The 13,838-nt window shown below is 37.7% G+C and overlaps 3 protein-coding genes and 1 pseudogene across 9 annotated transcripts in view; all 4 read left to right on the forward strand.

The window, feature by feature from the left end:
* The window catches only part of LOC130993984 (pentatricopeptide repeat-containing protein At4g39620, chloroplastic-like), a 31,770-nt gene extending 22,194 nt beyond the window's left edge, over positions 1–9,576 (forward strand). Inside the window, exon 4 of the mRNA XM_057919038.1 lies at positions 9,241–9,576. The gene's annotated coding sequence lies outside the window, so the exon portion shown is untranslated. The remainder of the gene's footprint in view (positions 1–9,240) is intronic.
* Positions 5,191–9,576, forward strand: LOC130994037 (pentatricopeptide repeat-containing protein At4g39620, chloroplastic-like; annotated as a pseudogene).
* The window catches only part of LOC130993708 (pentatricopeptide repeat-containing protein At2g22070-like), a 50,767-nt gene continuing 46,177 nt past the window's right edge, over positions 9,249–13,838 (forward strand). For 3 of the 4 annotated variants that reach the window (XR_009091753.1, XR_009091750.1, XM_057918740.1), the window contains exon 1: positions 9,249–9,400. Coding sequence is in view for 1 of the 4 variants with exons in the window: in XM_057918740.1 (XP_057774723.1) it covers positions 9,249–9,400 (152 nt within the window). In the remaining 3 variants the exon portion in view is untranslated. Of the gene's footprint in view, positions 9,401–13,579; positions 13,735–13,838 lie in introns of those variants that run through there. The other variant, XR_009091754.1, reaches the window with a different exon arrangement.
* On the forward strand, positions 9,261–13,117 carry LOC130993826 (glutathione hydrolase 1-like). Of its 4 annotated transcripts, none has more exons than XM_057918866.1 (7): positions 9,261–9,400; positions 10,446–10,784; positions 11,055–11,573; positions 11,638–11,873; positions 12,016–12,280; positions 12,574–12,711; positions 12,783–13,117. In XM_057918866.1, exons 1-7 carry the CDS (start codon positions 9,383–9,385, stop codon positions 12,999–13,001), a joined length of 1,734 nt encoding a protein of 577 aa, XP_057774849.1. In that variant the 5' UTR covers positions 9,261–9,382; the 3' UTR covers positions 13,002–13,117. The 4 variants fall into 4 exon arrangements, with proteins under 4 accessions (XP_057774849.1, XP_057774858.1, XP_057774854.1 ...); XM_057918875.1 differs by lacking the exon at positions 9,261–9,400 and adding an exon at positions 10,098–10,331 and having other exon boundaries at positions 10,416–10,784; XM_057918879.1 differs by lacking the exon at positions 9,261–9,400 and adding an exon at positions 10,188–10,219.

The raw sequence follows: 13,838 nt of genomic DNA on the forward strand, positions 1-13,838 counted from the left end.
TGAAACTTGAGTTTTTAGTAATGATATCAGTAACCAAATGATTTTTTAGAATGACTACATGACCTAATCTTTAAATGTTTTATGCAATTTCTGATTTTTTCCCCTTTTACTTTGATATTCATTTGAGTTTCTGAAAACTAGAGTTTTTAGTAATGATATCAGTAACCAAATGATTTATGAGAGTGAGCATTTTCTGATTTTTCTCCCTTTTATTTTGATGTTCATTTGAGTTTCTGCAAACCAATTCCTATGATGATAAAGTTCTGTGTTTGCATACACTGAGATGCATGTCTCTTGAGATTTGAGGAGTGATCATTAGTATTCCTGAATCCTGAGTGTATCTAGCGCCAAATAGTCGAATCTCTAATTGAAATTTCTAACGTTGTTGCCGATGTGTTCCTGTCCTAAATGGCAAGAATTAGTTTATATGGTTTAGTTTTATGTTGATTTGATTGGCTTGCTGCTGTTAGCTGATGTTCTCTGTGTTTCTACTTTCTAGTTGTAGATGTACATTGTTCCCTAACATTTTTCCATTGAATTGTTTCAGCTCTACATTTTTTTTATCAATCTGCTACACACTTCCTTGTGTGTGTGTGTGCGTGCACGTGGTGAGTGAGAGAGAGAGAGAGAGAGAGAGAGAGTGAGAAGCTCTTTTATTGAGTTTGAAAGTTGAACTGTTCTTATCTTTACATGCAGGAAACAATGAAGAAACTGATTCAGGCTTTCCGAATTAAATCTATTTTCTTACCTTCACCATCACAAAATTATCTCTCCAGCCCTAGCAAGTCACTCATCTCATGGATTACGGCTTACTCTACATTGTCTCAGAAGAAGGCCATTTCTCCCAAACTAAATGTGGAAAACTCTATTTTAGCCGATTACCTGGTCGGTTCCTTAAAACTCTCCAAAAATAGAGCCCTTTCAATCTCAAGCAAATTACACTGCCGAACTCTTGAAAAGCCTGAACAAACGGTCCGTTTCTTTAGAGGTCTTGGTTTTTCTGAAGCACATATCCGAGCCATATTCAATAGTGTACCCGGCTTCTCCTTTCAGATACTGAAAAAACTTTGAAACCCAAAGTTGAATTCTTTCAAGAACTCGGTCTCTCCGGACCTCTTCTAGGTACTTTCATTTCTAGAACCCCCTGCATCTTATATTGCAGTGTTGACAGATGTCTGAATCCTAGTGTTGATCTCATTAGGAAAATCATTGCAACTGATGGAAGGACTAGAAGTAAAGAGAGTGTTAACGACAATCTGTTTCGGATAATTACAAGGTGCGGAAGGATTATCCTTGCGAGACACGCTGGAAGATAATGTTGTGTATCTGAAGAGCTGTGGAGTTGTTGGCTCACAGTTGTCGTCCTTGCTGGTTAGACTGCCCAGGATCTTTACTCTGAGATACGATAAACTTGAAGAGGTTGTTTCAAGAGCGCTGGCTATGAATTTCACTATGGGTTCAAGAATGCTGGTTCATGGTATTCATGTTCTTAGTTGTATGAACAGCGATACATTTAATGCTAAGTATGAAGTGTACAAGGCATTCGGGTTCTCCAAGGAAGAGATTGATTTGATGTTTAGGAAGTCCCCGTATATTTTTGGGCTATCTGTTGCAACTCTGAGACGTAAACTTGAATTGCTGCTGAACAATCTTAAGCTGAGCAGATCGGTGGTTGTTCAGATTCCTATAATGTTGTCGATGAGCATTGAAGCACGAGTAATGCCACGATACAAAGTTCTGGAGATTCTAAAGTTGAAGGGTGTGTTGAAGAAGGATCCAAGCTTGAGCAGGGCAGTGTGCATGTTGGAGAGTAATTTCTTGGATACTTATGTTCTGCCATTTAAAACAGATGTTGAAGAACTATTATTGGCTTACAATGACCAACTTCTGAATACTTCAACAAAAATCTGATGTTTGAAATAGAACTCTGGGCAATCTTTGGTGGTTTTATGAGAAAGGTTCATGAATTTGATGGTCAATTCAGTCACCTGCAGCTGGTTATTTGGTTATGAGAAATCGTGGCTCATCGGATCTCATTGCATGCTACGGAGTTCTGGAGACGAGGTAATGTAATATCCTAACTATGAAGTTCAACTTACAATTCATCTGTTGATAGAGAGATGATCTATTTGTGCCCCAGAAAAGAATCGTGTCTTCACTGTGCTACATTTCTTTGTATCATCAAACTGCTAATCTCTGCTGCAATTTTCCCTTTACTTTGAGAAGTAGGAAGATGGAAGCTTATGAGTTTATTGATAATCTTTGTATTGACTCTGTTTCTGTCCAATTTCATTTTTTGGAAAAATTTATGTTCAATTTTTTGATTGATCATCTCATTTTATAGTTGAGTTTACAGGAGTGGCATGATATTGGATTTGAATGTTATGATTACCAAAATGAGTTGAATTTGAATTTGAAAATAATAATAATATGACAAAAAACTCATTAATCTATATTGTGAAAAATCATGTTGATATGTAATTTTGTTGAATGATACGCCTAATGCTAATAACTTGTGTGTGTGTGTGTTTGTGTCAGAAATTACACTATACTATATTTTTTTGAATTGCAAAATTACATTACATATTATTAATAGACATTACATAGTCCCTTACATAGTCCCTAAGGGGACACCAAGCGGTGCGACCTCCTGTCCTGTGTGTGAACAGTGAGGTCCCGGGTTCGAATCCCACTGCTCCCCCTCCCCAACTCCCCCAAGTAAAAAAAAAAAAATAGACATTACATCAAAGTTCGTCAAGATTGTGAAAATGTAGTGTCAATTGGATTCAACACTAAGACAGGAAATCTTTCAAATCAACGTTGAGATCTATATATTGCATCCACGATTTTCATGATTTGATCCAAAATCTATTCTTTTTTTTTTTCTTTCGTATGTATTGATTTAAATGCGTGAATATGTTGCGCCTACAAGTTTCATTTTCATTTTCTTATGAAGAAGAAAAAAGATGTTGAAATGTAAAGATGACAAAAGAAAAAAAAATGTTACCATTATATTTTTCGTTTTTGAATCGTCCACAAAAAAAATTCTTATTATATTTTTGAGATTACACTAACGCACATTTTTATGCCTTTGTCTTTCCGTTTTCCTCATTACCTTTTACTAGTAAGACCATCCGTGCGATGCACGCCGAAATCGAAATTAAATGATATGTTTAAATAAATAAATATAAATATTAAACAGAAACGAAATATAATAAATGCAAAATATGGTTTAAAAATAAAATACTAATTACTCAATAAAACTTCGAATATAAAAACGTAATTTTCAATTATATATAAAGTGTAATGATAATTATGGTTAATAAATTATTTTAAATTATTTGATAATGAAAAATAATTACACATTATTATTATAGATTATTTCACATAATAATAAATAAATAAATATTTTCATACACAAACATAAATAAAAAATTGTAAAATTTTAACAAAGAAATGAAAATAAAATATTTTAAAATTTTAATAACATGTTCGTTTTAAATTCATTTTTGATAATTTTTGTACCATATTAAAGATCTTCTAACGAACTTAAACTTAAGATGCACATTGAATATTTTTTATAAATTAAATTTGACAATGTTTTAAAAAGAACTAAAATTGTCAAAAGAAAAGAGAGAAAAAAAATATTAAAAGAATTGATGGGAGAAGAGAGAGAAAAAATAGAGGGAGAAAACTTCTCTTTTATATATTATATAGATTTATCTCGTAGCTTTTTTTATATGGAACTTTTTTTTTTGAGATAGCTAGCCACATTTACTATATCGAGAAAAATACTTTTAATTATTACTTGAATTGTTATATACTCCCTCCGTCCACGAAAAAGTGCCCCATTTGGGTGCTGACACGGGTACTAAGAAAGCTGATAAAGTTGTTTTGAGTGGGGTAAAAATTACAATAGGGGTAGTTCTAATGACATTGATTAGTTTGTTAATATTTTCTTGTCTTTTAGTTGTTTAGAGTTTAAACAATCCTACTCTCTGTTGAGTTCGATTTTAATGTTAAAGACTAGTATTTAATTTTTATGCCTATTTTAATTCTTGTGTTTTTTTAACATATTCATTCTTGTTTTTTTTATGCCTATTTTAATGTTAAAGACTATTTAATTCTTATTTTATTGTATAATTGTAGAGAAATCAATTGATTAGTTGGCACTAATATATAAAAATTAAATTAAATTTACTTTAATTTGTCAATATATATATATTATTATATTATGTGTGGTTTAAAAAAATTAATAGAGGTGCACACCAAATATAAAAATAAACTTCATCATTAAATAAAATAAAACTTTAAAAAGAATTACCGCCAAATAACTTTTCTGCTACACATTTTAAATGTCAATAACTAATTGAAAGTTTCAAATTGTTTCACCTACACATTTTTTAAAATATGTGTGGGTAATTATGTGGGGGTAAAACATCAATTAAGATTTGCATAAAAAATTAATTAAAGCCAAAATACTCATGTAGCTACAAATATTTTCCCACGTTTCTTACATGTCAAGAATAAATAATGATAAAAATTCATTACCCACACATAGATAATTTAGAATTATGTGTGGTTAATAACTTTTATTAGTTTGACATGTTGGCGCAATAAATTTAAAAATAAATTTTATTATACATAAATAAAACTTAAAAGTGTGAATTTATTAATGACATAAGTTGTAAATAAATTGAAAAGTAAATGGTATGAATGTACAAAAATGTAAACATGGCACTTTTTCGTGGACAAGAAAAAGAGTGTAAGTAGGACACTTTTTCGTGGACAGAGGGAGTACTAATGATCGTATTACAGTTTTAACAACAAGTGGATCCGTGGCGCAATTGTAGCGCATCTGACTCAAGATGTTGCGTGTTCGATTCACGTCGGGTTCAATTCCCTAATTCCACTTTATTTTTTATTTTAATTCAATATTTTTCCCCTTTTTATAATTAGTATTTTTCCACTTCATTTTTAATTTTTCTTATATATTTTTTCCCTTTTTTATAATTACTTATATATCCCACTTCATTTTAAATTTTTTAGTACTACTATATATTTTTTCCCCTTTCTTACAATTAATTTCTTTTTAAACAGTTTTTTTTTTTTTCCAAATAACCTATTTTTTCCTTTTTTATCATTAGTTTCTTTTTTATAACAATCTACCCCAAAACCCAAAAAAAAAAAAAAAAAAAAGAAAGAAAAGAAAGAAAAGAAGAAGAAGCAGCAGCATTTTCCCTTTTTCAGTTATTGAGCAAATCTTGACTTCCCTAACAGAAGATCTGGATAAACGAGTCTACGGCGGAGCAACCAGCCGACGCCTACCAAGTCCAGTATGACGACGACCCCTCCTCTCCCCTTCGCGTCCGCCTCTCTGCAACTCACCTCCGTGCCAAAACCCAGCTACATCCAATCTTCAACCCATCGCCCATACCCAATTTCAAGAATCCGAATGTGCGGGATTTCGGCCTCACCCGGAAAGAAAACGGGTCCCAGAAGCTGAAGACTTGGTTCGATCAATCGTGAGGAATATATCCGATAAGGAGCCGTTGCTGAGCACTCTCAATAAGTATGTGCAGTTTGTGCGCACCGACCACTGTTTCTTGCTGTTTGAGGAGCTCGGCAAGAGCGAAAGGTGGCTTCAGTGCCTCGAGGTATCCTCTCCCTCTCTCTTTGATTTTTGTGTGTTCTATCACCTAATGTTGGGGATTGTTTATATCTTGCTTCATGTTTTTAGGGCTCCAACATTAATCTAGATTGGCATTTATACTCTCTCTCTCTCCTTGATTTTTGTGTGTGGCATATTGTGTATTCTATCACCTAATGCTGGGGATTGTTTATATCTTGTTTCATGTTTTTAGTGCTTTCACATTTAGCTAGATTGACATTTATCCTTTCTTTCTCTCTCTCTTTGATCTTTGTGTGTGGCATATTATGCATTCTATCGCCTAATTTCGGGAATTGTTTATATCTTGCTTTCATGTTTTCGGTGATTGAGCTAGATTTAGTATGAAGGAGGCATGTATCCTCTCTCTCTCTCGATATTTGAGTGTGTGCATTTTGTGTATTCTATCACCTAATGTTGGGGATTATTCATCTCATGCTTATTAGTACTTTCACATTAAGTTAGATTTAGTATAAAGGAGGCTTTTTCAAAGAAAGATTATGTTTTTAGGTATTCAGATGGATGCAGAAGCAGAGATGGTATATAGCTGATAATGGGGTTTACTCAAAGTTGATTTCTGTGATGGGAAAGAAAGGGCAGAGTCGAATGGCGATGTGGCTTTTCTCCGAGATGCGCAATAGCGGTTGTAAGCCCGATACATCTGTCTACAATGCTTTGATCACGGCCCATCTCCACTCTCGGGACAAGGCCAAGGCATTGGCCAAGGCCGTCTCTTATTTTGAGAAGATGAAGGGGATGGAGCGGTGTCAGCCGAGCATTGTCACATACAACATCCTTCTGAGAGCTTTCGCTGAGGCGAAGAATGTTGATGAAGTCAATGCCTTGTTTAAAGATCTTGATGAGAGCATTGTTAGTGCTGACACCTTTACGTTTAACGGGGTGATGGATGCTTACGGGAAGCTAGGGATGATTCAGGAGATGGAGCTGGTTCTTGCTAGAATGAAGAGCAAGAAGATAAAGCCCGACATCATCTCGTTCAATCTGTTGATTGATGCGTATGGGAGGAAGCAAGAATTCGATAAGATGGAGCAAGTGTTTAAGAGCTTGCTCCGCTCCAAGGAGAAACCAACGCTCCCTACGTTTAATTCCATGATCACAAACTATGGGAAAGCGCGGCTGAGGGAGAAGGCGGATTCGGTCTACCAGAAAATGACAGAGATGGGCTATAGACCGAGCTTCATTACTTATGAGTGCCTCATTATGATGTATGGATACTGTGATTATGTGTCGAGGGCTAGGGAGATATTCGACCAGATGGTTGAGTCGGGAAGGGAGAAAAAAGTGTCGACTTTGAATGCTATGCTTGATGTCTACTGCAAGAATTCTCTGCCTATGGAGGCAGACATGCTTTTTGAGAGTGCACGTGCTTCTCAAATGCTCCCCGTCTTTGAAGCATGGGTACGTGTAAATCTCAGCCGTATGCGTCCCGGGGACGTCCCAGGGACGATACGCGGAAAATACGCGTAAAATACGTCCCCGGGGACGTATTTTCTGGGCCCTTTTTTAAATTATTTTTTTTAATAAAAAATATGTGAAAAATACGTTGATGATACGGTCAAATACGTATTTGACAAGTAAAAATACGTTTCAAAAGAATTTGAACCTGAACCCTAATCGCGCCTCCACAATTTCGCCCCTCTTCTCCTCTGATCCACCCCGCTCACTGTCGCCCCTGCGCAACCCCACTTGCCGATCGCCGTCGCGCCGCCCTGCGCCTGGCCGTCGCGCCGCCCTGCGCCTGGCCGTCGCGCTGCCCTGCACCACGCCGCCGTCGCGCCGCCTTGCACGCTTGGAGCCGCCGCGCCACCCCAATAAGTGAAGGTATTGCTCTAATTTGGCTTGGGTAGTCGTTTATTTGGCTTGGGCAGTGGGTATGTATGAAGATTGGGTGAATTTGGCTTTGGGTGATGTTTAAATTTACTTAGGATTTTCGATTTGTGTAATTGGGCAGTGGGTATGAATGAGGATTAGGTGAATTTGGTTTTGGGTGTTTAAATTAAGTTAGGATTTTCGAATTGGGCAGTGGGTATGAAATGAATTAACTTTCGAATTGGGCAGTGGGTATAAGTTTGAATTAACTTAGATTGAAGTTTGATTTATGTTTTTGATTTGTATATTGGCAGCCATGAATATTACAAATTCTAGTTCTACATCTTCTTCTACAACATCCCCTGCCATTGGTGATTCACGAAAATCATTGTGGAGATATGTTAAACGATGAAGATATGAGGGAAGAGGAAGAGGAGGAGGAGAATAAGGATGATGAGTGAAGATGTCTAACATTTTAGTGTGTTTTATTAAGTATTATTAACTATTAAGACTATGTTTTATTTGCTATTTGGTTAACTTTATTATGAATTAGTAGTGTTTTGCTTATATTATTGGTGAATTATGCATTTATAATATATATAAAATATATTTTAAATAAAAAAACTAAAACGTATTTTTGACGTATCGTATCTTGTTTTTTGGGAAAATGACGTATTTACGTCCCCGTATCGTATCCGTATTACGTATCCGTCCCCATGCTTCTTAGCTCCCCGTTGATTCGACTACTTACAAGCTCTTATACGAAAGCTGATATGAAAGAGCTGGTGGAGAAATTGCTTGTGTGTATGGATAAAGATGGAATCATTCCTAACAAAAGGTTCTTTCTCGATGCTCTAGGGGCACTCGGGTCTTCTTCTCCTAGCAAGAAGCCCACCAGCAGGAACGACAGGTTGCCCAAACAAGCTCCCACTGGAAGGGCGTAGCTAGGTGGAGGTGGAGGTACAAACAGTTTGTTCTTTAAGAGGTGCATTCGTTGTGAAATGCACACTTGGTGAATATGTTATGGTAGTAGCATATTCCATTTCTTGCCTACATGAGTAAATTATTCTGTTATTCTAATTGATGCTTAGTGCTTTTGTGAAAATTATGTCATGGTAGATATCATCAAGGAGCTGAGCTACATTTACCTAGACTCAAGAATATAGAGATAAAATGAGGTTTTCTTGAACTGGAGGCTGTTCTAGTTTCTTACAATTTCGATTTCTAATCTTTCTGTTTGCAGTTGTTAAATCCACGGATGTTAGAGAATGTTCGTTTGGTGGCTGTTGATGCAGCCGTTGGGCTTAGAAGCTGTGAAACTCCTATCTAAGTCCTCGGTGTGGCGGTAGATTTATGCTCATCCGATAAAGGCTAAAGTGTTCGACTGAAAGAGTCAAAGAGATGGCACTCACGAGCATCTAAGGTAGCCACTCATCGCCATGTTTGAATTGCATAAATAGCAACCTACCTTAACTGCCCGTGTCCGTGTGTTTTCTTGAACTCATCTACGCTGTAGAGTGAAGTGGCTAAGCACAATCTAGTTTCAATTAAAATTTTTATGGTCATTTTTCATAACGGATTAATTGGAAGAAACTGAAGATCACAAAAGCAACGAAGCAGAGCCTATAAAAGTTAACTGTTGTGATCCTCAAAGTAAACCAAACTCAACCATTTGAGTTGAAAATTGATTCAATATTAGTTGGTAATGAGCCGACTTTTCAACTCTTGATTCTGTTTTGCAGTTGACTCCATGGTTCTTTCATTCAAATACTGTTCTTGGCTTCTCCCTCGACACAGGGATCATCTGCAAACAACACGATTCCTTGAACGAGGGCGATATCGTGCCATTTCTGCAGCTCGAGAGATGGATCATTCAACTGTGGAATGCTTTATGGTAAACGGGTAAGCGCAGCAGAAAGGGTGGGTGGGATCATTGTTTTGATGATTTCTTATATATATCCAACAGCAGTTATTGCGTTTATAGGCACACTGCATATCTGTTTTATTTTGTAGTTCAATCTTTTATTTTTACTCCTTAACGAGTTTATAAGAGCTGTCATCACAATAATCTTGTTTAATCAGCAGAGTTTTCCTTTTCTTGAACATAACAAGAATTTGAGGATTCAATTAAATAAAATTTAATAATTAATGGATTTCTTTAGCAATGTCTTGAGTTTTTATTTTGTTGAATGTTGAGAATAAAGCTCATTGCTGACGTCATCATGAGAAAGTTTGAAATCCAATTTTGCACCTAAATTCCAAAATATCGGCAACGTAACATCATTTTTTGCATGTGCCAAGAATGTTGCCATCGCCCACCTACTAAGCACATGCATGCCATTGCTAATTTCTTCGTTTCAATAATATCTCCATCTTTTGATTTGTAGAAACATTGACACTTTCAATTACTTCAACAAAAATTTTCCTTTAAATACGTGTTAGATTAAAATTACAAAGTAGGTCAAAATTAATTGATCGAAATCAACCGTATATGTTTAATTGTCACATCCAATTATGAAGTTCGAATTTCTAGCCACGTGTTGATATAAATCAATTGAATTAAATCCATCGAATCAATCAATTCAGTTAATACCAGAAATGTTATAATCATATCTACGAGTGCGAAAGTCACGCTTCACACAAAATATCTAAAACATTAAAAATGTGTAGCCAAAAAAAAAAAGTGGCACAGATTTTATCTTTGCAAGCAAAAAGCACCAAGTAAGACAATCCAAAAACAATCTCTCGTAAACACCTTTAGCCATTTCTTGGCAAGAGTAAAAGGGAATAAATGAAATTAGTCTCTCACAAATTGTGATATATTTACTTGAGTGTGAGTTTCTATAGTCTAATTTTGTTTTTATATGAATTTGAATGGATCGATATATCCGAGGCTGAGTTACTGTTCCATTGATAGTTGTAGTTTTCTTCTACCGATCATTTGCAGCTACGACCGATGTCGTGGTGGATGACCTCTGTATGGCAGTTTCTCTTGCTGTCGTCGTCGTTTGCTGCTGCTGCAGCCAGCGATGGCAGGCGGCAGAGCGTCACTGTAGAGCACGGGGTCGTGGCCACTGACCACGGCCTGTGCTCGAGGATCGGGAGGGACGTGCTCGTGGAGGGCGGACATGCAGTGGACGCAGCTGTGGCTGCCGCCCTCTGCCTCGGAGTCGTCAACCCCGCCTCCAGCGGCATTGGCGGCGGCGCGTTCATGCTGGTCCGTCTAGCCGGTGGCGACGCGGAAGCCTACGACATGAGAGAAACGGCTCCAAAACATGCTTCCGAGGTATGAGGTAAAGGGGGCTTAAGCCCCGACCAAGCAAAAAAAAAAAACTTATAAAATTGTTAATATTATCGGTTTTATGTGCTAATTTTTGTATAAGAAGTTCCTATCATCAAATCGAATAGAAAAATTATTTTTTAAAAGGTCTCAAATTAAAACTTAAAAAAATACCGTGTTTTTTTTTGGTCTGCCCCTGGTTTTGAAAGTATGTTTGTGGTGTTGAATTGGATGGATTGGAACGACGTCGTTTTGACGATGAAAGTTCTGTGCCAGAACATGTATGCAGGGAATGCTGCTCTGAAAGCTAGCGGGGCGCTGTCCGTAGCAGTTCCTGGCGAGCTGGCGGGTCTGGCGGAGGTGTGGAGGAGACACGGCCGGCTTCCATGGAGGAGGCTGGTTGCGCCCGCCGCGCTAGTTGCGGAGAAGGGTTTCAAGATATCGCCGTATCTGCATATGCAGATGGTGAGCTCGGAGTCGAAGATTATGGCTGATGAGGGGCTTCGTGATGTGTTCACACGGAACGGGAGCCTGCTAAGGCCGGGCGATGTGTGCCACAACAAGCCTCTGGCGAAGACGCTTGCTGTGATCTCAATGGCGGGAATAAGGGTATTTTATAACGGCTCTGTCGGGCAAAGCCTGGTCAGGGACGTGGGGAAGGGCGGAGGAGTGTTAAGTATGGAGGACTTGGAGAGGTACAGAGTGGAGCTGAGGAGAGCGGTGAGGGCGAACGTGATGGGAGTCGAGGTGGTAGGCATGCCCCCGCCTTCGTCTGGGGGGGCGGCTATGGTGCTTGTAAGTCATCTAAGAGTGTGGCAGTCGTTTCTTTGTTGTTGATGATTTTTCTCGATTTTGTCAGATGCTGAACATTCTGGCGGGGTACAGGGACAACTCGGATATTCCGAGGTCCCTGATGGTCCACCGCCAGATTGAGGCTCTGAAGAACGCATTTGCGGTGAGGATGAACCTCGGCGATCCGGATTTTGTCGACGTGCGACGGGTGTTGAAGGATATGTTGTCCGAAGAATTTGCTGCGCAGCTGAGGAAGACTATTTTGGACAATGCAACGTTTAATTCCAGCCATTATGGTGGGAGGTGAGAGCTAGCAAATGCTTTTCAAGTTGCAAATTATATGTCTCATTTTTACAACTTTTGTTGTGTTTGTTTGATTCACGCACTGCGTGAATACTTAAAACATAACGAGATTTTTCATGTCTTATTCTTTTTTTGGATGTAGATGGAACCAGATCCACGATCACGGCACGAGCCACATTTCCATCGTGGATAGCGAACGCAATGCAGTGTCCATGACCACCACCATCAACTCGTATTTCGGATCCAAGTTCATGTCGCCAAGCACCGGAATCATCCTCAACAACGAAATGGATGACTTTTCCGTGCCTGAAAACGCCACAACAGACGTGCCGCCTCCTGCTCCGGCCAACTTCATCCTCCCCGGGAAGAGGCCGTTGTCGTCCATGACGCCTACAATCCTTCTCAAGGTATTCTTGTCAAAACTGACTATTATTAACATTATATTATTGTCTCTTATAGTCTCCTATCATAAAAAGGCTTTATTTTTGTACCTACTTCATCTTTTAAACTAGTTCTCCACCATAAAACCTTTTAACATAGTCTTTTTTTCATTTGTGGTGATGTATATATATGTATAGGGGATAAAAGATTTAAAAAGGTAGACACATACATGCATTACAATTTTATCATTTAAACGAGCTGAGCTCAAACCTGCAAATAGTCTAAAAAATGAATATCTTTTAAATAATTTTGACAACAGAATGGAGAGCTGAAAGCAGTTATAGGTGCAAGTGGAGGGGCAATGATAATAGCAGGAACAACTGAAGTTTTGCTAAACCATTTAGCAAGAGGGATGGATCCACTCTCTTCTGTTGTAGCTCCAAGGTCTTACCATCAAGTAAGTGTTGTAAAGCACATGCATCTTACTAGTACCGTTGTTTCTAACATTGCTCGTCGCCTCTGCTGCAGCTCATCCCCAACGTACTTCAGTACGAGAACTGGACGGTGCCAACGGGCGGCCATTTTGAGGTACCGGTCGAGACGAGAGCCGAGCTGGCAAAGAAGGGCCATGTCCTTGAGAGCCTTGCCGGTGGCACAATATGCCAATTTGTGGTTCAACAAATGAATGGCTCAATGCTTGTTGGTGTGAGTGATCCTAGAAAGGGTGGATTTCCAGCTGGTTTTTGAGCAATATCAAGATTCACCTCCAATTTGTTCTCATATTCTATAAAAGAAAACAAGAGTAATGACATTCAATGCGACTTAGTTGGTGGAATGAACAATTTCGATCTGAATCCCACCAATCAACCTTCTAAATTGATCTAAAATAATTGAAAAAGTGATGCAATCTGACGCCAAAAAAAATAAAAAAATGTGCAACGTGTTCTGTTTGTCTACATAGTAATCGTTCTAGCTCCAAACTCTCCCCAAATGTAAAATAAATTCTAGAAATTTGATTAGCTTCCCTCAAAAAAAGAAAAGAAAAGAAAGAAAGGATGAAATTTGATTAACTCGAAAGTGTACTTTAGATTACTTAAAACTATTATACAACACTAATCGCAAATCATAAGTCGTATAAAAAATCTAACCACACTACACAAATAGTGCACGACAGACTCGACCTAAAATTATATGCCTTGTCTAATTAATAATTGTTAGTATTTTTTTATAAAAAAATTACTAATAATAAATCTTCAATTTTTCATTCCGTATATTTTGCAATTAAAATGGCTGTAATCTCCGCTTGGTTATGTGAATGTGACTATGTCCAAGGTCAATTAGTATGCAATTTTTTTATTTTTTTATTTAATAAAAGCAGCATTTAAAAAAAAAACGTAAAAAAGTTCATGAATCCTTAGATAAATCTTTGTCTGATCTTTTTCCGGTAAACCATTTTAGAGCCGCCGCGTTCCTGCCGCCGGTAACCTTATCGATTATTTTCCTCTTAAGTAATCAAGAATGAAGCAAACATCATTACCATAGCTTGAGACGAGGAGAGTTTAATTTTTCGCTTTCAACTTTGTA

The sequence above is a fragment of the Salvia miltiorrhiza genome, chromosome 1 (genome assembly GCF_028751815.1).
Source record: "Salvia miltiorrhiza cultivar Shanhuang (shh) chromosome 1, IMPLAD_Smil_shh, whole genome shotgun sequence".
Lineage (NCBI taxonomy): Eukaryota > Viridiplantae > Streptophyta > Magnoliopsida > Lamiales > Lamiaceae > Salvia > Salvia miltiorrhiza.